The sequence below is a fragment of the Gobio gobio genome, assembly GCF_949357685.1.
Source record: "Gobio gobio genome assembly, chromosome: 10".
Classification (NCBI taxonomy): Eukaryota; Metazoa; Chordata; class Actinopteri; order Cypriniformes; family Gobionidae; genus Gobio; species Gobio gobio.
In genome coordinates, this window is record NC_137116.1 from 29,704,505 (window position 1) to 29,727,897 (window position 23,393).

At 36.0% G+C, this 23,393-nt stretch overlaps 2 protein-coding genes across 2 annotated transcripts; one reads left to right on the top strand and one right to left on the bottom strand.

Annotated features, from left to right (window-relative positions):
- Positions 1 to 562: 562 nt before the first annotated feature.
- gck (glucokinase (hexokinase 4)) lies at positions 563 to 7,847 on the bottom strand (the record flags this gene model as incomplete). The annotated part of the gene is made up of 10 exons (XM_079827135.1): positions 563 to 710; positions 869 to 1,102; positions 2,641 to 2,796; positions 4,497 to 4,680; positions 4,850 to 4,949; positions 5,122 to 5,217; positions 5,625 to 5,744; positions 5,851 to 6,005; positions 7,406 to 7,568; positions 7,776 to 7,847. The coding sequence occupies 10 exons, from the start codon at positions 7,845 to 7,847 to the stop codon at positions 563 to 565; spliced, it is 1,428 nt and encodes a 475-aa protein (XP_079683261.1).
- Positions 7,848 to 19,475: 11,628 nt separating this feature from the next.
- Positions 19,476 to 22,928, top strand: myl7 (myosin, light chain 7, regulatory). The gene is made up of 7 exons (XM_079826250.1): positions 19,476 to 19,659; positions 19,914 to 20,015; positions 22,019 to 22,094; positions 22,206 to 22,310; positions 22,412 to 22,490; positions 22,576 to 22,624; positions 22,801 to 22,928. Exons 1-7 carry the CDS (start codon positions 19,657 to 19,659, stop codon positions 22,903 to 22,905), a joined length of 519 nt encoding a protein of 172 aa, XP_079682376.1. The 5' UTR covers positions 19,476 to 19,656; the 3' UTR covers positions 22,906 to 22,928.
- The last annotated feature ends 465 nt before the right edge of the window (positions 22,929 to 23,393 follow it).

Here is a 23,393-nt window from a genome sequence, read left to right on the forward strand (position 1 = left end):
ATAGTACAACAGCTTTATTTACAATATTAATAATTTTCACATGTACAAAGTATATTAAAGTCCTGCATGAAATAATTTAACAGTTCTGATTACCACTGAATATAAACATAATTTAAAAGTTCATAAATAAAACAAACCAATAAACAGTGCACAATTATCTTGCTGAACATGAACAGTTCATTTATATACAATCACGCCTAGTTTCCTCTCCTTCTTTCCTAACCTCCAAACAGCCATGAAGGTGCAATATATGTAACATTACCTGAATGTGCTCAGGATAATAGCAATAATAAATGATGTATGTTGTGTCTAAAAGCAAATTTAAATGGAAATATCTGGCTTTATGGCTTTAAATGATACATAGCCTATGTTAATTTTTTCAATGGGCTGGTTAATAGATGTTGCCAAACAACCCTCTAGCTGCCCACTTCACAAACGCAATGAAATGTTCAAAAGGAGGTAAGCACTTTCACCATAAGGGAGGCTTTCCGAGACCGCTCTAACATTGCGGGTCAGTGGTGATTCTACAGTTCCACCTCACAAAGACAAATCATGTGGTTTATCATGGTGTCAGCATGCAGGCGGCCATCTTGCACGCCACAGCAGAAATGAGAGCCGCGCCCCGACCACTTCCTTCTTCTGATTGGATGAAGGTAATTTTGCTGTGAGGAGTCATTTCCCACACAACCTTATGGAACCTCTCCTTGAAACTGAATGGAAGAATTGGAAGGTCAAAAGAGGGAAACACATTTAATTGTGTTTATATCACATTGTTTTATATCCCTTACTCATCTGTCAAACTGTTTCCTCTTAATTCCCTCCCTCATTTGTCTTTGTTTGCCTTGCCTCTCTCTCCTCCTGTACTCACCAAGGATGTAGTTTGTAGACAGAGCCATCGACTCCCACAGTGATCTTCAGTTCCTCTTGACAACGGCGTTCCCTCATTAGGTTGATGACGCCAGCGAGTCCGGCCCCGCACATGTGTGCGGCTCGCATAGACACACTCTCACATGCCAGGCGCACAATGTCACAGTCCAGCTCGGACGGCAAGATTCCCAGTGAACTTAGGATGTTATAGATCTGCTTTCTGTCCCCTGTGTCACTGAAATAAAAAATAAAAAAAACGTTTGAATTAAAGTACAAACATAAGTTTTTATATAAATCTGATTCTCTCAACCTTGCACAGATACTTAACCATTAAACATATGCCTTTGGTCTTTAGTGACCCGGGATGTCATTCACTACCCTCCTCCTCATGCATTTTTTAAATCAATCTTTCGTAGTACCCCATAGTCAATTCATTATACACATACATCACAATATAACAAGAAAAAATAATAAGATGATAAAGATGTCTGTTTTCCCATTTATTATTTGTCAAAAAAAATTGTATAGGGTCGCTAACGACCCGAGGTGTGTAACAGCGTAAGTATTTTTTCTGCACAACAATAATTGAATCTTTGTTGAGTGAATAAACGCAATTCACCTTTATACCACAAGGTGGCAATGTCTGATACACAATGATGAAGTGACGTTTCACTCACAGTTACCGCAGGCAGAAAACAAAAGAATAGGAAGTATCATCAGCAAAACTTGAAATTACTCAGCGATTTACTGCAGAGCAAGTTCTGAACGCAATGAAATATTAGTGTCACTGTCAGTTGACGGTGGGTCTGGTGAAGAAGGTGTCAGCGATCAATACAATGATTTTGAAGCTGTTGAAAATAATAGTTTTGAGAATATGTTTGGCGAATATGAGCCAGATGCTGAATGTACTGGGAAATGAGCTCTGACGAGGACAGTGATGATGGTATAAAACATCAGCTCAAAATGAAACTTTCTAAATTCAAAATTTGCTTTATTTTATTCTTCTGTAATTGTTTCTCTAATATCAGGAGAGTTTTATATTATTGTGACAGGTAGAGATCCATCCGTGTTAGATATAGGTCCGGGTCGCTAAAGACCCGAATATGCACGAATGATTGGCGAAACATTCGTGCTTTTAAGGGTTAATATGATCTTTTCATTGCCTTTGGCATTTCCCTTGGGAACTTTTTACAGATATAATATACTGTAAAAGAGTATACTTAAGTGTTTAATCAAGTGTTTGTCAACACATTAAAATAAGTGTACTTTATATTACAAAGTGCACTTTCAAGTGTACTAAGTGTGTTAAGAAAAATAGTCATGAAAGTGTACTCTATTTAGTACACTTAAGTGGCCTTTAATTTCAGTAATATATTATAGTAGTTTTTTTTATTTTTTATTCCTTTTAAGATTTTAAGTAAATTGCAAGTGCACATTCAATATAATTAAGTGTTCTTCTTGACAAGGGCTGTTAGAGATTCTGAAAACTACAAAATAATCTTAATTTTGAAATTTTTTCGGAAAACAAAACTTAACATCTTAAGTCATTGTGCTTCTTAAGTAAATGTATCTTCATTGATTGTAAAAAAATTGCTGCCTTATTTTTTTAAGTGCAATCAACTTACATGTATAAGTAATTTCAACTTAAATTACATTAAACTTGCCTAAAAAATTAGTGGAATCTTGTATAACTTAAGCTTAACTTATTTTGATGAGTTATAGTAATGTAAAAGAATGTTTAAATATAAAAACAATTCAGCAATTCAATCTTACCTCTCAATCTGGGAGACGAATCGAGTTTCAAAAGCTCCACGTGTTTTCAGCAGGTCTGAGGCTTCGCCGTTAAACAGCAGATCTTCATTCACTAGTTTTAGCAGAACAAGACGCACAAGCTCCCCCATATACTTCCCACCAATCAGCTTCTCATACCTAGAGTCATGAGAGAAGAATATGTGCATATCAGATCAAAGTCTTTCTCGGCTAAAACAGAGAAAAGAAAAATTTGAATGATAGTAGAAGCCTGAGGATAATCATGAAATACAAATGCCTTAAAGTGACATGGACAGAGAAGCGGCCCATTGAGCTCTTCTGTATCTTCTAGCATACATTGTAAATACCCATTAAGCGAGAAGCTTCACTAATGATCTCCTTTCCTGGCCATTAATCCAGCCGTGTGTATTCCAGCACTGACGTGGCTACCGTCAGTGCCTCCACATGTACAGAAAAACAACCCTTGTCACCTGGAGACCACATAAGAGCTCCAGGCTGCTGATCTAACTAAACTCTTCTTGAACTTGGAAGCATGTAAGGACATCTGCGTTTCACACTGAGCCACTGATCAAACTGCTGCTCAAAAAATTGTGTCGACTATAATAGCATGTATCTTTGAATATAACAAAGAGTTGTTTGATATATATTTGAAATCTTAATATAGACTGATGTCTTGTCTACAAAATATCATGCACTGAACATTTCTTTCATAGCTGGGCTGAAATAACATGTTCCTACAATTTTTTTGATCAAAATTGCATCACAAATATCCTAAAATATCAAACAAAGATGCATAGCTCTTTATTTTTGTGAATATTAGTTTAAAGTATGTTTAAATTACACTTTTATTGTTAGCCGTGTTCTGAACTTGAAGACATTTTAGTTTTCTGAAGATACTGTATAGAATGGGATCCAAAATATTAAGAAATATTTCTTATTCCTTTTTACTGCATAACATTTCTTACTTTTTTTATTGTAAAACTTTATTTCAAAATTTAAATATGAATTAGAATCGCTGAATATCAAAGTAGTCTCAGTGGCTTCTTGTTTTACATTTTTATAATATAGTAAAATATATAAGCAATAAATAGTGCAGAAATATTTAAGAAATTTGAGTAGTCTCTCTGGCTTCTATATTGAATTTGTATAATGTTTATTTTTTTAATGACATATGCCATCATGTCATGTTCAAAAGAACATCTTGTGCTATAATGGAAGCAATAAATAGTGCATAAATATTAAAATAAATATTTCTTATTCGTTTTATCTAATTTGTTGTTCATGTTTTAACCTTCCTTTGTTTTTAATTGTAAAAAATTTAACTTTATTTTCAGATTTAAATATCAATTTGAATTTCATATGATCAATGTTTTCTCAGTGGCATCTCTTTTACATTTTTTAAGTGTTGTAATAATGATGACATTATATCATGTTCTAAAGAGCATATTTTTGCTTCAATTGAATCAATAAATAGTACAGAAATATTAAGAAATATCTAAGAAATTTGAATATCAAAGTGGTCTCACTGGCTTCGATATTACATTTATATAATGTTTGATTTTTTTAATGACATATTATGTCAGTATATCATTTCATGTTCTAAAGAGCATCTTGTGCTTCAATGGAAGCAATAAATAATGCAGAAATATTGAAGAATTTAGTTCCAGATTTAAATATGAATTTAAATCCCAAATTATAAAAGTGGTCTCAGTGGCTTCTGTTTTACAGTAAATTGTTTATGACATATTTCATTATCATGTTCTAAAGAGCATCTTCTGCTTCAATTGAAGCAACGAATAGTGCATAAATATACATAAAAAGATACTTTGTTTATTTCCAAATTTTTCAAGACCACTCACAGCTGATGTCCAGGGTTTAGTGACGTCTCATCAACAACACGGTCGTATTCCAGGCGGTAGTCCTCCAGTTCACCGTTGTCCCCAAATGCTCCCCACTCCGTGTTCACACACATCCTCCCCTCCTCTCCTTCAACCAGCTCCACCTTACGCATCTCCTCCATATAACACGCATTACAGCCTGTGCCTGAGAAACAACAAAAATATTGAACTAAAAGCTTCAGGCATATTGCTTTATAGCCATGCTGTTTTTTTCCTGAATGGTTGTTAAAATATCCCAACTTCCTGTTATAAAGTTCATGTCCGAGCTCTAATTATATTTACATGGGTCTAAGTGTGTGAGGTCACTCTCTTACCGACTATCATGCCAACTTCACAGCTGCGGTCTTCATAGTAGCAGGAGATCATGGTGGCTACTGTGTCATTCACCATGGCAACCACATCCATTTCAAAGTCCTAAAAAAATATTCAATCACTTTTATAGGACAGCCGTTTAAGCCTTTTATTATAAGCTTTTAAGATTGCACTTTTAGTTTGAGACCAGCTTTCCATTACCAGTTAGACAAGATCCCAGATCAGAATTTGAGCTAGAAATATTTAGTATGACAGGTAACTCATGCATACTAACCCCTCTCCTTTTAATGGCGTCTCTCAGTAGACCCACGATGTTATTGCCCTCGGCGCCAGAGGCCTTGAAGCCTTTAGTCCAGTTAAGCAGAATGCCCTATTACAATTTAAACATAAAAATAGTCTGTTACACAACATCGAAAAAAGCATCTTGAAGAATGACCCACACCTGCCACAGCATCAATGTGACCATTCAACTTTAAAGTCACCATGAAATCAAAATGGACAATTCATGAATATAATTAATGCGCCTTTATAAACTTTAATTAAAATAACTCTGCCACCCTCTTCTATCTCGTCTCCGATGACATGTTTATAGGGCGAGACAACCTGTCACTCACATCACAGCAATAGCAAGCAAAAAAAATCAAATCCCGCCCTACATTTGTTCTTGTTCGAGAAGCCATTTCACTCAGGTACGTTACAATAGAAAAGAAAAACACTTGCGACTTCCATTTTATACTGACTTTAAGTGGCCATGTTTACAAGAATGGAGGAACTAACCTTGTCCAAATCCTCGTGACGGACTGGAAAAGAGAAGGTGAATCCCAGTGGAAGCTTCTTATGTTTCAGATTATGTTTGTCCAGGAAGTCAGATATGCACTCGGCAACATAGTCAAACAACTATATGAAGAGAAAAGGCGGTACAATGAGACGGAGACTAAAATGTCAGAATACGTGTATATATTGCATGTAGACTACGGAGTGTTTGACCTTTTTAATATCTCACCATTTCAGCTGTGCCGGTCATTGCGTCTTCAGGGATGGAGTACATGTGATGCTTCGTCTCCACCTTCCAGCCTCGCTCTTCATCCTCACCCACTTTCACCAGCATCACTCGAAAGTTTGTCCCTCCAAGATCCAGTGCCAGGAAATCGCCCACTTCTGAGATGAGTCATATGAATCAACATCAGCAACATAATGAGTCATACGAATCAACATCAGGTTCCAGGAAAAAACAAATCATTTAGGCTATTTGTCAATGTACCCCTGTTATTACATCATCAACTAACGTAGAAAGAAACTAATAATAAAACTCACCCTCAAGTTTTTGCTGAACACTAAATTATAAAAGAATACTTGTTTTCCCATAATTTTTTTTTTGTAAAAAATTGTATAGGGTCGCTAATGACCCGAGGTGTGTAACAGTGTAAGTATTTTTTTTTTTCTGCACAACAATAGTTGAATCTTTGAGGATTGAATAAACGCCATTCACCTTTATTCCACAAGGTGGCAATGTCTGACACACAATGAGGAAGTGACGTTTCACTCATAGTTACCGCAGGCAGAAAACAAAAGAATAGAAAGTATCATCAGCAAAACTTGAAATGGCTCAGTGATTTACTGCAGAGCAAGTTCTGAACGCAATGAAATATTAGTGTCACTGTCACTTGATGGTGGATCTGGTGAAGAAGCTGTCAGTGATCAAAACATAGATTTTGAAGCTGTTGAAAATTGAGAATATGTTTGAGATAGCAAATATGAGCTAGATGCTTAATGTACTGAGAAAGCTCTGACGAGGACAGTGATGATGGTATAAAACATCTGCTCAAACTGAACCCTTCCAAGCTCCAAAAGGTAACGAAATATGCTTTATTTTATTCTTCTGTAACTGTTACTCTAATATCAGGAGAGTTTTATATTATCGCGACATGTAGAAATCCATTCGTTTTAGATATCGGTCCGGGTCGCTAAAGACCCAAATATGTAATTAAGGGTTTAAATGTTTTCTTTTGTGTTCAGCATAAGAAAGAAATTCATACAGATTTGGAACAACTTGAAAGGGAGAAAATGTTTTACTCATCCCTTCTCATGTCATACTCACACTGTACTCATGTCCCAACCTGTGTGACTAAATATAACAATAACCAAAAGAAGATGTTTTGAAAATTGTCAGATTTTTGTCAAAGTCAGCGGGATCCAATGTTGATTTGGCATTCATTGTATAGACAAAACAGTTAAAAAATGTTCTTTAAAAAAATCTTTAAAGTTCCATAGAAGAAAGAAAGTGGGCGAGGGGGAGTAAATGATGACAGAATTAATAGATGACACACTGTCGCTTAAAGATGAATATGTGCTTGATAACAGCATCAGATGCCTGGTGCAACATAAAAAATTAAAAAATACTAAACAAAACTTTTTTTTATTTTAATTTTAATTATAAAATATATATTTTTAAACAATAAATCCTAAAATGCAACACATAAATTATACTACTCGAGAGTGAAATACAGCTATTTTTTTTATCTGCCTATTTTGTATTTTTCCAGCATGAGAACTCTTACCAGAGCCTTCAGGTGTGGAGCGGACATAAGTTGGCAGCATTTTGACACTGGATTCATCGTGCGTTTCCACACGCAGTCCTCTCTCCATCTCTCTCCGCATTCTCCTCATCACTTCCTCTAGCTCTTCTTTACTCAGAAGGAATTCAGACAGAATTTGGTCCACCTGTAGAATATGTCAGAGAGAAAGAAAGATTCAAATAAGTGAATAGTTTTAAACAGTCATAATTTGACATTATAACATGTGTTTGTAACAATCACAGCAGTGCCAGTGACCCAAAACTAGCAGGTATAATGATTCATTCCCATTATAAGGGCACCCTTAAAGTTAGTCTACAAATAGATATAATAGTTTCATTGCTTTGTCTCTTACCATGAGAATTCTCTCCAGTACTGACTCAAAGTCACTCTGTATTCTCTGCCTACGAGCTGTAAGACACGGCATCTTTGCAAGTTTTTCCAAACAAGGGTAGGATGAGCGTTGATTTGCTAAAGTTTGAATGTGTGTGAGGTGCATGGAGATGCTCAGCTGTTTTTATGCTCCGGTGAAGGAGGTGGAGAGGTGTGGTCAAAGAGATCATTGCCTTCTGTGTGTACACACACACATACACTCCTGATCAAACACACACATAAATACACATTTAATCTCACCCATCACCAAGGAAACCTAGCTGTCAAGGCCACTCAGTGGGATCACGCGCTTCACAGTGAACATGACCTGACCTTTGCCTCAACGAGAAATTCAAATTGTGATTGACACATTAATGTGATGTCTGCAACTGAAATAAATATATATGAAATAAAAATGAACTAATTTACTTTATTTTCCTTTTACAAACGCAAGCCTCATTCTGAGTGGGGGAAATCTAAGGAAATTACATTATACTGGGATGCACCAAAGCAGTCGTGTGGGTTTCTTCTTTGTATGTGATCTGTAACAGACGTTTCTGCTTGCTTCAAACATTTTTGCTCATATTATATTATATTAGCTCTATATATTATTATAATTAGTATTATTAGTTCTAATTATATTAATATATTAGTATATTAATCAATAGTATTATTGATTTGTCATAGTGTGCTTTTAGGATTGTTTTAATGGCATTAAGGTTAAATTCAAAAATAGCCACTGAACTTAAACCCTTGCTAAATATAGATGCACCGAGCAAACATTTATCCTAAAATAGGATATAATAAAGTCCAAAAATCTAAAAGTTTATTGCACTTCGGGGAGGGGGTGGGGGGGTTGTATTTTGACCTTGATAGAAGTGCAAGTAAAGCCAAGAGAAAGATGATGAAATTTTAGTGCACAATGACAAATAATTGAGGCTTCAATATCAAGTATCAAGTTTTATAGAATTGCAGTTTAGAAAATTTGGCTTTGGAACTTAAAGTTCATTAATGAAGTATACTTAAAGGGACAGTTCACCCAAAAATGAAAATTAGCCCATGATTTACTCACCCTCAAGTCATTCTAGGTGTATATGAACATCTTCTTTCAGATGAATAAAATCAGAGTTATATTAAAACAGTCCTGGCTAATCCAAGTTTTATAATGGCAGGGATTGTTGCTCTGTTTTTGAAGTCCATAAAAAATGCATCTGTCCGTCAAATAACGTGCTCCACACGGCTCCGGGGGGGTTAATAAAGACCCTCTGAAGTGAATCGATGCGTTTGTGTAAGAAAAATAACCATATTTAAAACTTTAAAAAGTAAAAGTTTCGGCCGATTGCCTTCCGTATTCAATTTATGGAAAAAGTGTTGAAAGTGCCTCTGCTGTTCAAAAGGCTTCCGCGACCAGGTACGCTCGTCAAACGTTGCGTACACATCTTGAATTGCGAGAAGGCACTTTCAACACTTTTCCACGGAAGGCGATCGGCTGGAACTTTACTTTATAAAGTTTTAAAGATGGATATTTTTCTTACACAAACGCATAGATTCGCTTCAGAAGGCCTTTATTAACCCCCCAGAGCTGCATGGCGCACGTTATTCGATGGACAGGTGCATTTTTTACGGACTTCAAAAACAACAGTAATTGCCATTATAAAGCTTGGATTAGCCAGGACTTTTTTAATATAACTCCGATTTTATTCGTCTGAAAGAAGAATGTCATATACACAGGATGACTTAAGGGTGAGTAAATCATGGGCTAATTTTCATTATTGGGTGAACTATCCCTTTAAGTTCAAATAGGCCTACATTTCTAAGTATATTTTATGTAGTAAGTATGATAATATCAATGTTCTAGTAGTAAACTTGAACGTGTAGTATTTTAATACTGCTTGGGACTAAATTGGCCTACTTTTAAGTATATAAAAGTATACGTTTAAAGGTGCAGTGTGTAGTATTTATGAAATAGACAGAAATGCAATATAATATACATAACTATGTTTTCAGTGGTGTATAAAGATCTTACATAATGAACCGTTATGTTTTTATTACCTTAGAAGGAGCCATTTCTATCTACATAGACCTACACCGCGGGTCCCCTTACAGTGAAATTGCCATTTTGCGCCGTCATGTTTCTACAGTAGCCCTAACCGGACAAACTGCTCTGCAGAGCGCTAGCTACTCTCTGCTGTCTCAGAAAATGACATCTTTGTCCAGTGTCGGCCACCGTAGCTTCTCTATGTGCTTCAAAAGGGAGGCGTGAGTGGTGGGCGGTTGATAAACTTTACACAGTGCACCTTTAAGTGTACTATAAGTGTAACACTAAGGCTCCTTTCCACTTAAAATTTTTATGCCCTTCACTCTCTAACTTCCCTCCATCTTGTGGACTCGGAATGTGTCATTGCTTACGTTGCAGGAGTCAAGCATTTCCTCTTGATGGGTTTGACATTTCATTCGGTAACGTTTGCCGGTTTTGTACTGTTTGATGATCACGTTGTTTTATTTGCGTGAGAAATCTTGATCTGCTTCTTCACCTGTGTTTTGATTCCGGAGATTCTCTGTACTCTTTCATAAGATGCATAATAGCGCCCCCCTACAGAATCATGGATAGCCGGAATATTCTAAAATGGGGAAAAATTTAAGTCGATATGAAGTAAATTCTTATGTACACTACCAGTGGACTATCCTACACAAAAAATCAGATACTCAGAATTAGAAACATAGCTGTTTTCTTTATGAATCAATATTTTCAAACAATGTAAGTGTATAAGACTTTATGTATACCTATGAGGAAAAAAAGTATTTAATAGGCTACTCGATCAAAAGAGTAAACACAACAACAAGCCAAGTATACTTAGAATACTTAATTATACTTTAAGATATTGATCAAAAGATTGACTGAAAATATAGTCCAAATATACTTGGACCTTTCTGGGAGTTTAAGTAAACATAAGTGCAATTTATTTTTAGTTTAAAAGAATAGCACATATAATAGTACTAATAGCACAATTCCTTATTCCCCGGGTTGACTAGGCCCTAGAAAAATCCTAGTGCTGCAATTGCATTATATAGAATGTGCTTCCAAGTTCCAACTTTATTGCCACAGTTTGTGGAAAGCCCTTCTCTGTTCCAGAATTACAAAATAAGATCCAAATTAAAAGCCACATGCCTTTGGCTTTTTAGTGTATGTTAGATAATGTTCTCACGTTAGTTACATAAAGTGACACACACTCTCACACACACACACACACACACACACACACACACACACACACACACACACACACACACACACACACACACACACACACACACACACACACACACACACACACTTACACAATTATATGTGTGTCAGGACCTTAAATGACGTGTACTCTGAGGTCATAAAGGTGGTCAAACACCCCCTGAACTCCCACATCAAGTTACGGTCACAATATACTAACATTGTGAAAGGTGCTTATCAGTGCCAACAGAACTTTATTTTTGGACACATTTATCATCTATTCTTGGACTCAAATGCTTTAAATAGTTTAGCTAAAGAACTGAGCATTAATCATATTCTAGTATAAATTCCCCCCACAATAATCATAATAACCATATGCATTTGCATCACAACATAAAATAACATTGTATAGAGATGCACAACTGATGCTTTGGATCATCACCATACGAGCAGATTTTGTGTTATTAAATGCACATTGCAAGTTTAGACTACATTACTATAAGCAAACCTGTCCTGAGTCTGAAGTAATCAAGACAGACAGCTATCAGCATAATAATATTTTTTACAGCTTGGCTTCTGTATGGTGTCTAGGCTTATTCCAGAATAAAATGTGCGTTTCATTTTAATCATTTTATGAGAGAGCGTGATAACCGTAGTTAAAGTTAATCATTTATAAAAAATAAAAAAATTGACTGAACTGTTTTATCGGCTTTTCATTTTATGATATAATAGTGCATTGAATGCACTGTAAAACCCAATGGGTTTAAGTAACTCAAACCATTTAAGGAAACCGATTGCCTTAGACCATTTAAGTACTGTGAACTTAATCCACATAATAATAGAGTAATTGTGTCCACATAATAATATATTTTAAAATTAAATTCCACTTAAATACTTTGTTTCACTGAAACTAAAAGGCCGTTTACATGGCACCGTTTTCGACTAAAAATGGAAACTTTATGCGTTTTCCCTGTTTATTACACGACAACAGCGTTTTGGGAGCCAGAAAACTTTTGAAAATGTGTTTCGAAGTGCAAAAACACATATTCCTGAAAACGGTGACGTCATGTGCATGTATCACAGTCTAGGCGCGTAGTGTTTCTTTACAATGTGACATCACCAACTACTGGCTTGGCTGTATACATAGTTTTCGCATCCGTGTGAACGGGGATCGTTTTGACAATGTTGTCGTCTGTACGTGAAAAACACTTTTCAGTTTTTAGTACATTAAAATCAGAATCTTTAAAATAAAGGCACCGTATGTAATATCCATAAACCATAGAACAATGTTATATATTTTGTTGACTTGTGTACTTACCTCATCCCAAATGTTTCCAACAATGTTTAAATCCAGAGAAATCTATTTTAACCAGTGTTACGGCCCGTGTCATTGCGTCACATGCCAGTGACGTCATATGTTACCCTTGATTTCCGTTTTTACTTCCATATAGAAACACCAAAGACTTTTATTAGACAGGTGAGCAACTGGACACCTTTATCGACAGAAAATTAATCATTGTTATATAGTTCAACACGGTTATTCTGATTGTTTGAATCTCTTGTTTTCGTGCTTTACCGCAAGTAACATGTTTGTACCCAAAAATCAGACAACACTTTTATTAATATGAACTTCTAAAATCGATCTAGCTTACTGCAATGTGCAACAAGTAGAGTAACGTTATAATTAGGGCTGTCAAAAGATTAATCGCGATTAATCGCATCCAAAATAAAAGTTTGTGTTTACATAATATATGTGTGTGTACTCTGTTAATTATTATTTATAATACCCACACAAGCATGTATATATTTAAGAAAAAATATTTTTATATATAAAACATTTATATTTGTATATATTATAGATTATATAAATATATCTACAGTATATACATGCAAATATTTCTTAAATATATACATGAATGTGTGTGTATTTATATATAAATAATAATTAACAGAGTACACACACATATATTATGTAAACACACACTTTTATTTTGGATGCGATTAATTGCGATTAATCTTTTGACAGCCCTAGTTATAATATAACTTTCAACACACTCAAATGTATTTTTAGCATGATTGTTTTGACCAAGTAAAACAGTGTGCTGCATTACCCCACAATTTTTATTTGTCAAATAAAGTGATCTGTATGAGTAGCCTAGTAATGCAGCAAATAAAATAATGTGAATTTAAGTGATCAAACGTAACTGTAACAAATTTCAAGTTCAGGGAAGAAGGAGGTGGGAACCGGCAAACGTTAAACATAACTTTAATCGTAAATAAACATGAGCAACAAAACAAAAGGAGTGGCATGGGCCTATTGTCTCTCAGTAGCATTTGCTCTACCGGCCTCGTTCCACTCCCACGGATCTCACCACTGCTTACTACAGTAATTTGAATAAAACTTTAATACATTAGCTCATCCATTAATATGATTTCTTCCTGTCAGATTTCCTTTGGCTGTGGAGGTGAAGATGAAAACTCCCATGATTCCACATCAAGCGACGTCTTTAATATTGTTTTGAATAAGCGACCTCTAGCTGCGAAACTTACATACTTTGCCTTTGACTCCAATCCATTAAGTGCTAGTTAGAAATAGCACAAGCACACCAAAAAGACTATCACCATGCTGAAGTTCAAGTTCTTTTTAAATAAAGCAACATGCAGTCTTAAAGGGTTAGTTCACCCAAAAATGAAAATTCTGTCATTAATTACTTACCCTCATGTCGTTCGACACCCGTAAGACTTTTTTTACACTCACAAGACCCATAAAAGGTACTAAAGACATTGTTGTAAAGTCCATCTCACTACAGTGGTTCTACAATAATTTTATGAAGCAACGAGAATAGTTTTTGTGCGCAAACAAAAAATCAAAATAGCGACTTTATTCAACTTTATTCTGGGCCTCAGACATGAACTCACAAAGCACCATGATGCATGCGCAAGAATATGACGTTGAGCACAGTTCGGGCATCCATGAAATTCACACTTTAGCACCATTTTGAGCACTACGCCAAGACTTAAAGCACAATCAATGTAGAATTCAACAGCTTAGATACGGCGCGTCTTCCTCTGCTTGAAAACAAAGTTCCTCGCTTCCGAGTCACGTGTCAGAACGCCGGCTCTACTCTCGCGCATGCGTCGTGGTGCTTCATGAGTTCACGTCTGAGGCCCAGAATAAAGTTGAATAAAGTAGCTATTTAGATTTAAACTATTCCCGTCGCTTCATAAAATGATTGTAGAACCACTGTAGTGAGATGGACTTTGTAATGACGTCTTTAGTACCTTTTATGGGTCTTGTGAGTGCAAAATACATTGCTGTCAATGGAGGCCTTTCTGAGCCATCGGATTTCAACAAAAATATCTTAATTTGTCTTCCGAAGATGAACAAAGGTCTTACGGGTGTCGACCGACATGAGGGTAAGTAATTAATGATAGAATTTTCATTTTTGGGTGAACTAACCCTTTAATGTTATTTGGCCAATTCTCAACCTAACCACTAACTAACCACTAACTTCACCACAATGGCAACCCCCTAAAAAACATACCAGAAACCCTTTTAAACTACAACATAACAGAACATTAAACACTAACAGATCACCCCCAATATTAATCATGACCAAAAACACATAAAATAACATTTAATTTGAACATTTAGATTATGTTTACTCCACAAAAATGTACTAAAAACTGAAAAGTTTTTCCTTTGCGTTTTTTTTTGCATACAGACAACAAAGTTGTCAAAACAATGCCCGTTCACATAGATCTGCGAAAACAACTAAAAACGCTGCATTTTGCATGCCAGGCCAGTAGTTGGCGATGTCACTTTGAAAAGAAAAACTATGCGGCTATAGATTGAACACGAATGCGCATTACGCCAATGTTTTCACAAATTCACGTTTTTTACACTATTGTTTTTAAAAACTTGCAATTCTGTTTTCAAAAGTTAGCATTTTCAGACCCCCAGAATTCCTTTGTCGTGTTAATGATCCGCCAAAACATAAAAAAACACATCAAAATTTTTCCGTTTTTAGTTGAAAACGGTGTCATGTAAGCGGCCCCTAAGAAGCAAAGCATGCTGGGAAATAGAAATCTGCTGTAACTCATTCCATTTGAGTTCTACTTAATATAATCAGTTATTGAGTTCACGTAACTTTTTTCTATTAAGTGCAATGAACTTTAAGTAATATTTGAGTAAGATTAACTTGTCTTATTTTGTAAATTTGACTTTGAGTTTTTATAGTGATGGACTTAAGCATAACATTGTGCAATCTCTATATTGAAGATGCAGCCAGAGTGACACGTTCGTCCAAGGTCATGAATCATTGGATGACAGTCATAATAGCAATCTCGTAACGAAGAAATCTAATGTGGCGTGAGGGGGAGGATCAACAAAAGGTGAGCAGATATTTACGGGACATTGCAGCATGCTTTGATAAACATTACATTCCAGGCAATGTCTTGGACAGAAACCAGGTACAATTAAGTGTAGATAAAACATTTAATCTGATTTAAGAAAGTACTCTTGACTATATGGGTTACTTTGTATATAAATAAATATCACTTTGGGACATAAATGTATTGATTCAGTGAATCTTTATATATTTAGATATAAAAATTGTTTACTATACACTTACACTTACTTACTATATATACTATACTACTTAAATTATTTATTTTTGGTTAAGGACATTTTTGAAGTGAATTTTGGGCATAATAACAATCAATGATAGTTCAGTTAGACAACAAATGCTGCCCATACAAAAAACTAACAAAAAATTCATTTTAAGAAAATACTTTACCTTGTTCATGGTATGAAGGTTCATGGTGTGTCTTCCTCATGGGTGCATCATTTCAAAGATAAATGTGTTTACGGTGCAGTTTTTCCTCGGTTCTTCCTGCTCAATGCAAATGGCTCAAATGAAATGGAAAAAAACATATATATATATATACATAAACCGTCGATCATGCAGCTTATCCAACACTCTTCATGGTCAGCTGTAGATATTCCAATAGTTCGTCACAACGGATGGTCCTTTGTGTGGTCCATTTTTAATCATCCAAGTGTCCCAACACCAAAATCCAAATATTTTTGTAGCCTGAATATGTTGTTCAGTATTTTCATTCCAGTTTACTAATTCCTTGTCCGTTGTTAGAGGTGTACCAAGAAAATCGATGCTCAACCAGCTTGCCTTGCACCACTACAGCTATCTGACCCAATTATAAAATAATGTGTAAACTTACAGAATCATGACAGCATTATTGCTTTTAACTTAGCATTGCGATCCTTTGAAACACTCTATTGAGGAAAAGGTGTTTCATTCATAATTTTCCCCCTCCCGACTCCCTGTATCTAAGGCAACAAAAGGACTGTTTCCTCCTGTTTTGTAGAAAAATACCCACACCTGTCTCCTTCTACGCCGATTCAGACCGCAGGCCCTTCTTGTTGCCGTGGCAAGCTCGTCACCTTGGATATTTGTGAAGGCCACACACTACTGATATGGAAAATACTTTGCTTGCCCTGGGTTAAGTGCCCACAGGAAATTGTTAAATGAGGCAAAATTACTTAGGAAAACATTGGAGGAGTATGAGTGTTGTTTGGTGAAAATGAGTGACAGTCTGTGTTTGCTTAACACATAATCCTCACAGACAATAAGATATTTTATACTGTATTTTATATGGAATTACAGAGAAATGCTTGTTGCTGTTGGTGCAATACTATATCGGCCAAAGATAATAAAAACAAAAGATATGGAATCTAGTATTTAAATATAGTGTGTCAAGCTTGTTTGATGATGCAAAGTCACGTTGAGAGCTCCTTTTATAGTCAAGAACAAAAGGATTCATAGTTCACTGCAGCAACTTCTTATCAAATAAATTTTTTAAAAGATAATACAGACAGTAAAAGAGAGAATCTCTCTATTATACAAGGCATGTACCCTGTAATAACTGTGCTGGTCCTGCCCCTTTTTTCACCCTATAGGTTAGGCAAGCACTACTAAGTACTGTTGTGTAGCTTGGGCTTCAACCATCCCTAAAAGATTCAATCTTAACAGTAATTTACAATGGCAGTGACTGGACTCTGACTGTATTTAATAATTATATTCGTACCGTATGTTCAAAAACATCAAACTGCTCTTTTGATGAACTCCATCTTCATCTTTTTGCAGTTATTCAGCTGGTTGTTTGGTAAAAGTATCCATTTCGTCCAGCGCTTTTTTTGTATTTTCTGTTTTGTTTTGTTTTTTCCCCCACAATACTGTTAAAGGTATAGGCAAAAGAAGTGGCCTAAATATTAAAACATGTACATACATATTCTGTGGAAGTCTTAGGACCAAAAAAATTTTCATCCAATCATTGCATTCAGTCAACATTTCATGACGTGGCTTGATATGGGCTTAAGGTATGGACGTTTGTCCATAGGTTCCATTGTGGCCTTAATTAGCCCCGTATGAGATATGGCAGTGTTGGGGAAAGTTACTTTTAAAAGTTATGCATTACAATAGTGCGTTACCCCCTAGAAAAGTAACTAATTGGGCCCTATTTTAACGATCTTAAACGCAAGTGTCAAGACGCGAAGCGCAAGTAACTTTGTGGGCGGGTCTCGGCGCTGTTGCTATTTTCCCGGCGGGATAAATGGCTCTTGCACCCGGCGCAAATCTAAAATGGGTTGGTCTGAAGTAGCTTCATTATTCATAGGTGTGGTTTGGGCGTAACGTGAATAAACCAATCAGAGCGTCATCCAACATTCCCTTTAAAAGCAGGTGCGCAAGTTCCATCATGGATTGCTATTATTATGGCGTATTTACCAGGCGCACGCCAGGAGCGGTTCACAGCCGAGGAGACTGATGTGCTTGTAAGAGCAGTGAAAGACAGAGAAGTGAAGTTGTAATGTTGTACATTATGGTAAAGGTGATTTCACAGTCTTTTTTTTTTCAGTCTTTCAGTTTTTTCAGTTTTTCAGTCGATTTTATTTCCTGGTTCTTGACGGACAAACCAATTTGTCAGATGTCCTTATATACATATATGTCTTGCCACTATTGGGCAAACAGGTCTTATCCTTAATTATTACAATTAGCCTGAATCATTTGTAAGCTAGATTTATGCCTATTTTTTCACATCTTCGTGGCACACCACAATGATTTCCGTCATCTTATGTGTTAATATTTTTTTAGTGTAACAATTTATGATTTGCAAAAATAACTGTTGCATCTGTGTAGGTTACATGAGCAAAGTGTATGCGCGTTGTGCACGCTATACATTATGGTCAAGCATGCGCCCTTAAAATAGCATAATGAACAACGCGCAACGCGCCACTGACTTTAGACTAGGTTTTTTCTGGTCAGTGGCGCAATTGTTTAATGGAACAGCAAAATAGCACCAAAGATTGTTTGCGCCGGAACACGCCTCCTTTTTTGCCAGGGAGCGCAAGTTCATTCACTAGTTTAGCGACGTGCTTCTGTGGAGGGAAAAGCGCGCTTTGCGCGGGTGCAAAATAGGAATGACACATGAGTCGGTGTACAAAGTCAATTGCGCTGGGTGCAAGATAGGGCCCATTGTGTTACTTTTTATGAAAAGTAATGTGTTATATTACTTTTGCGTTAATACAGTGTACACTTTTTTCTTCATTTACCCACACAATCCCTCTGCACTTACTCATGATTTCTCTCAACATGGGGACAGGAGAGCTGTCAGTCAATAGATTTGAAAAAGTAACAGATATTTTGTTGCAAATTGGAAAGTAATGCGTTCCTTTACTAGTTACTTGAAAAATGTCATCTGATTATGTAACTCAAGTTACTTCTGATGGGTTACCAACACTATTGGAACCATGGATAAACTCATTTAGGGCCCATCGTGGGCTTATATCTTTTTTTCACTGCCATGTTGGGTGTAGCTATTTTAAGGCAAAAATGTAATCTGTGTGAATGGACCCTAAGAAATCGATACAGTGCACAAGTAAGCTGTCCAGATGATTCAGACTGAATCGCAAAACCATTTTGTTAACCCACTTGACCCATTCATAAAAATAAAATAAAAACTACAAAGATTGATTCATTCACCATTCAGGCTTTGCTAGCTCTAAATAAAAGAGTACAGTTAAAAAAAAGTCTCAACATGCAAAGTGTTGTGTCAAATAGAGTTTTTCTCACACACTGTACCAATTATTTCAGTCACAAGGTCTGTGTGTGTCCCAGAGCTTTGCTCAAGGACATGTTGATATGCGATCTTTGTTGTTCTCCAGGTCATGGGCTGCCCTAAATTGGTCTGAATGTGTAAAATTTGCCACACAGACTCACATACCACCACTGTCTCAAGCCCTTGTTCCTCATTCACATTCACTCAGTTTCATTGCATCCATCAATCCATCCATCATTTCCATCCCTTAAAATCTCTCCTATTTCCTCTCCCCTCCCTGTCCACACACTTTATCTCATTTTGCACCCTACTGGAATCTGAGTCCTTGTGCAGTTATCAGGGCTCCTGTATTTAGGAGGCTCTGGGTGTCCATGTAGGGGACTAAAAGAAGTAGTGCAGACCTTTATAGAGAGACGAGTGATAAGAGTCCTCATACATAAAGCCTCCATGAGCAACACCACTGACCCAGGGGCACATACACAGAGAAAAGCAGACAGTGAACATGGTGAGTGGACACTTCTTCTATTTTAATGGCGTTGGATATAAAGACAATTAATGTGAAATTAGAATAGGAAGTATTTATAGTGTATATAGAATCACTAAACATTTTCTTGATTCTTTGACATAGTCTCAAAAAAGTAATTTTATTGAGACACAGTATATATTTATTGCTGTGGATTAAATTATATACAGTAGGCTGCCTATTGGGTCCATCCAATTATTATTTTTCTAATATTTTTCTGTCTTTCTTACTCACAGGCGAGTAAGAAAGCTGCATCCAAGAGGGGGAAAACTGCTCAAAGGGGCTCTTCTAATGTCTTCTCCATGTTTGAGCAATCACAAATACAGGAGTTTAAAGAGGTTAGTCATTATATTATATGAAAACCAAACTGAACAAAACCTTTCCGGTTTCATAACCCTCAACAGATACATCAAACACCCCGTGCAGAATCTGTGAAAATATGAATAATTTTAACAAAATTAACAAAATTTAACAAAAAAAGAGGGGTCATATCAAAATATTTTTTATTTAGTAATGTCACAAATTTTACTTAAAATATGTTTACATATAGTCCACAAGACAAAATAAAGTTGAATTTATAAAAATGATCCTGTATAAAAGTTTGCATACCCTTGATTCTTAATACTGTGATAGCAAGTATATCCAAGTGTATTCAACTTTACTTCAATCACGTAAAACAATATATATCAAATCTCTGCTATATCATCACAAAATGTAAACTATATGTGCATTGATGTAGTTTGTTACAATATAAATACTCATGTACTTAAGTCATAAATACTTGCTCATGTAAAGCTATATATAACAAATCTCAAATGCTTGGTTGTATGTTGCAAAATGTAATTATATTATTGTCCAGCTCTAATCTGCTGAATGCAACTATAAGGCATAAAGGCATTAAGACATTATAAACAGTTAGTTCACCCCAAAATGAAAATTTCCTGATAATTTACTCACCCCAATGCCATCCAAGATCTTTCTTTCTTCAGTCGAAAAGAGATTAAGTTCACGGAAGAAAAAATTCCAGGATTTTTCATCATATCACAGTGTTCAATTGCAGTTTCAAAGCGCTTTGATGGGCTCCAGAGGCTCTGCGTGATCCCAGATGAGGAATAGGGTCTTATCTAGCAAAACGATCGGTCATTAAAAAAATAAATTAAAAATGAATATACTTTTTAACCTAAATTGTTCATCTTGCGCAGCTCTGCAACGTGCAAAGGATGACGTATCACGTCGGAAATGTCACGTTTGTATTATGCCGCGTTCCAGGCAACCCGTAACCCGTGTTTTTCCAACCTTCTACCAGTGAAAGTGGACTGGAATGGCAGCCAAACCCGTGACTTCCCACCCGTGAACTCGTACTAGATCGATGTACTCCCAGTTACGAGTTTTGACGTCACATAGCCCGCGAAGCAACAATGGCAGCCCCCTACGGATGCAGTGTTTATGAAAAAAATACACAAATAACGTAAAATAAAAGGTATAACAGCTTTTCTTGCCGTCTGCGCTGTTTTTCTCCTCTGTTTCCCTCAAATAAGCAAGGAGTAAGCACCTTTGGCGATAGAAATTAATGTAAATGAGCATACACCCCGTATGGTCCGCCATGCTTTGTTTACATCAAACTACCACACAATTCCTTGCGCTCAGGCAGTTTGGCGTGACTTTGCCTGGAACACTACAAAGTCGTGAGTCGTGGTTTGAAGTTGTAATTTACGGGCTCAAAAACCTGCCTGGAACGCAGCATTAGTCTTCACACGAGCGCTTGTAAACACGGGGGCGGTACTTCTGCCTACGTCTAGTGTGACCTTTCCGATGTGATTACGTCATCCTTAGCACCTCGCAGAGCTGCGCAAGATGAGCAATTTAGGTGAAAAAGTATATATATATTTTTTTTTTGAAAATGACCAAACGTATTACTAGATAAGACCCTATTCCTCATCTGGGATCACGCAGAGCCTCTAGAGCCCATCGAAGCGCTTTGAAACTGCATTGATTTGGACCTTCATCATTTTGGTTGCAATTGAAAACTATGATGAAAAATCCTGGAATGTTTTCTTCCGAAAACTTAATTTCTTTACGACTGAAGAAAGAAAGACATGAACATCTTGGATGAGATGGGGGTGAGCATATTATCAGGAAGTTTTCATTTTGGGACGAACTAATCCTTTAATACCATGATTTTCTGTAAAGTTGCTTTGAAACAATATGTGAAAAACATATCTAGCTATATGATAAAAAGCTAAATATGAAAGGCACAAGCAAACGTTGATATCAGGAGGATTGCAGCATTATAACAAATAATCTAAAACAAATGTGACATTCATTATGTGCTTCTTTTTAGGCATTTGGCTGCATAGATCAGAACCGAGATGGAGTTATTAACAAATCAGACTTGAAGGAAACGTATGCACAACTGGGTATAAAATACTTTTGCTGTAGAGTTTCAGAGTACTTTCATCATACATCTGTCAAAACAGCATACAAGTAAAAAGCTTTTTAGATAAACATTAAGATATATGTTTGTGCAGGGAAGCTGAACGCGAACGATGAAGAGCTGGAGTCTATGTTAGCAGAGGGAAAAGGGCCTATCAACTTCACCGTCTTTCTCACTCTCTTTGGAGAAAAACTCAATGGTATGACAGCTACAATTTCAAGATCTTGATGAATAAGAAAATAAACGTCTTAAAGAATGGAGAATTTATTATCATTTTGTAATAATCCTGTCTTCAAACAGGCACAGACCCAGAGGAAACCATCCTTGCTGCTTTTAAACTCTTCGACCCAAATGCTACGGGAGCTGTCAATAAGGATGAGTATGTGTACAAAACAAAAACATTACTGTATTTTTAAAAACAATTGTTGTATTTTGATGAAAATGATGATGTCATTTTGTTTCAGGTTTAAGAGGCTGCTAATGAACCAAGCTGATAAATTCACAGCAGAAGAGGTTAATATTTGCATCTAAAAATATGAAGTCACATAAAATGCATAAAAAATCAATACCCATAATCTATCAAAAACAACAGGCTTTTAATAGCCTATATTATGAGGAGCTGTGATAAGGATGTGTACTTTTAGAAGAATCACTTAGGTGTTGTTCTAATCTACTTGATTCTATTTCAGGTTGAGCAGGCTTTTGCGGTCGCTCCAATAGACGTGGCTGGGAATATTGACTATAAATCACTTTGTTACATTATCACGCATGGTGACGAGAAAGAGGAGTCTTGAATAAAGACAAATCTTCCATTTCATTTGAACTTTGTCATTTCAGTTCTATCTACAATTGTGTTCATGTCAACCCTCTGGTTTCACCTCTTGTTTTAAAACAAGATTTATAGTTATAATAAGATATAATAATAGATATAATAAAGGAATGAGTATTTCTAATCTATTTCCTGTTTTCACATGTAACGTGTAATGAGCGCACTGCAAGATACCATTGTAATGGATTCATAACACAAAACAGCATCTTGTATGTATTTAACTGAGAAAAAAATAAATATGACATGAAGGGTAGCTCATTAATTTCAGTTTTATAAAATGACATTTAATCAATATGCAGAATAAATACATATTATTAATATTGCTGAACTGAACATGAGAAAATACCATAAAAGGGGAGAATATTTGCTTACTTTCTGTCTGTAATTGCTGCCCCCCACAGACAGTAAGTTGAACTGCATTTTGTAACTGGAACTTGTGAGGCCCTTGAATTC

What these genes read in the sequence shown, in the direction of transcription:
- myl7 (XM_079826250.1), top strand. An exon ending in AAATACAGGAGTTTAAAGAG is followed by an intron (nt 20,016 to 22,018) that starts GTTAGTCATTAT and finishes GCTTCTTTTTAG; the next exon opens with GCATTTGGCTGCATAGATCA. An exon ending in GGAAACGTATGCACAACTGG is followed by an intron (nt 22,095 to 22,205) that starts GTATAAAATACT and finishes ATGTTTGTGCAG; the next exon opens with GGAAGCTGAACGCGAACGAT.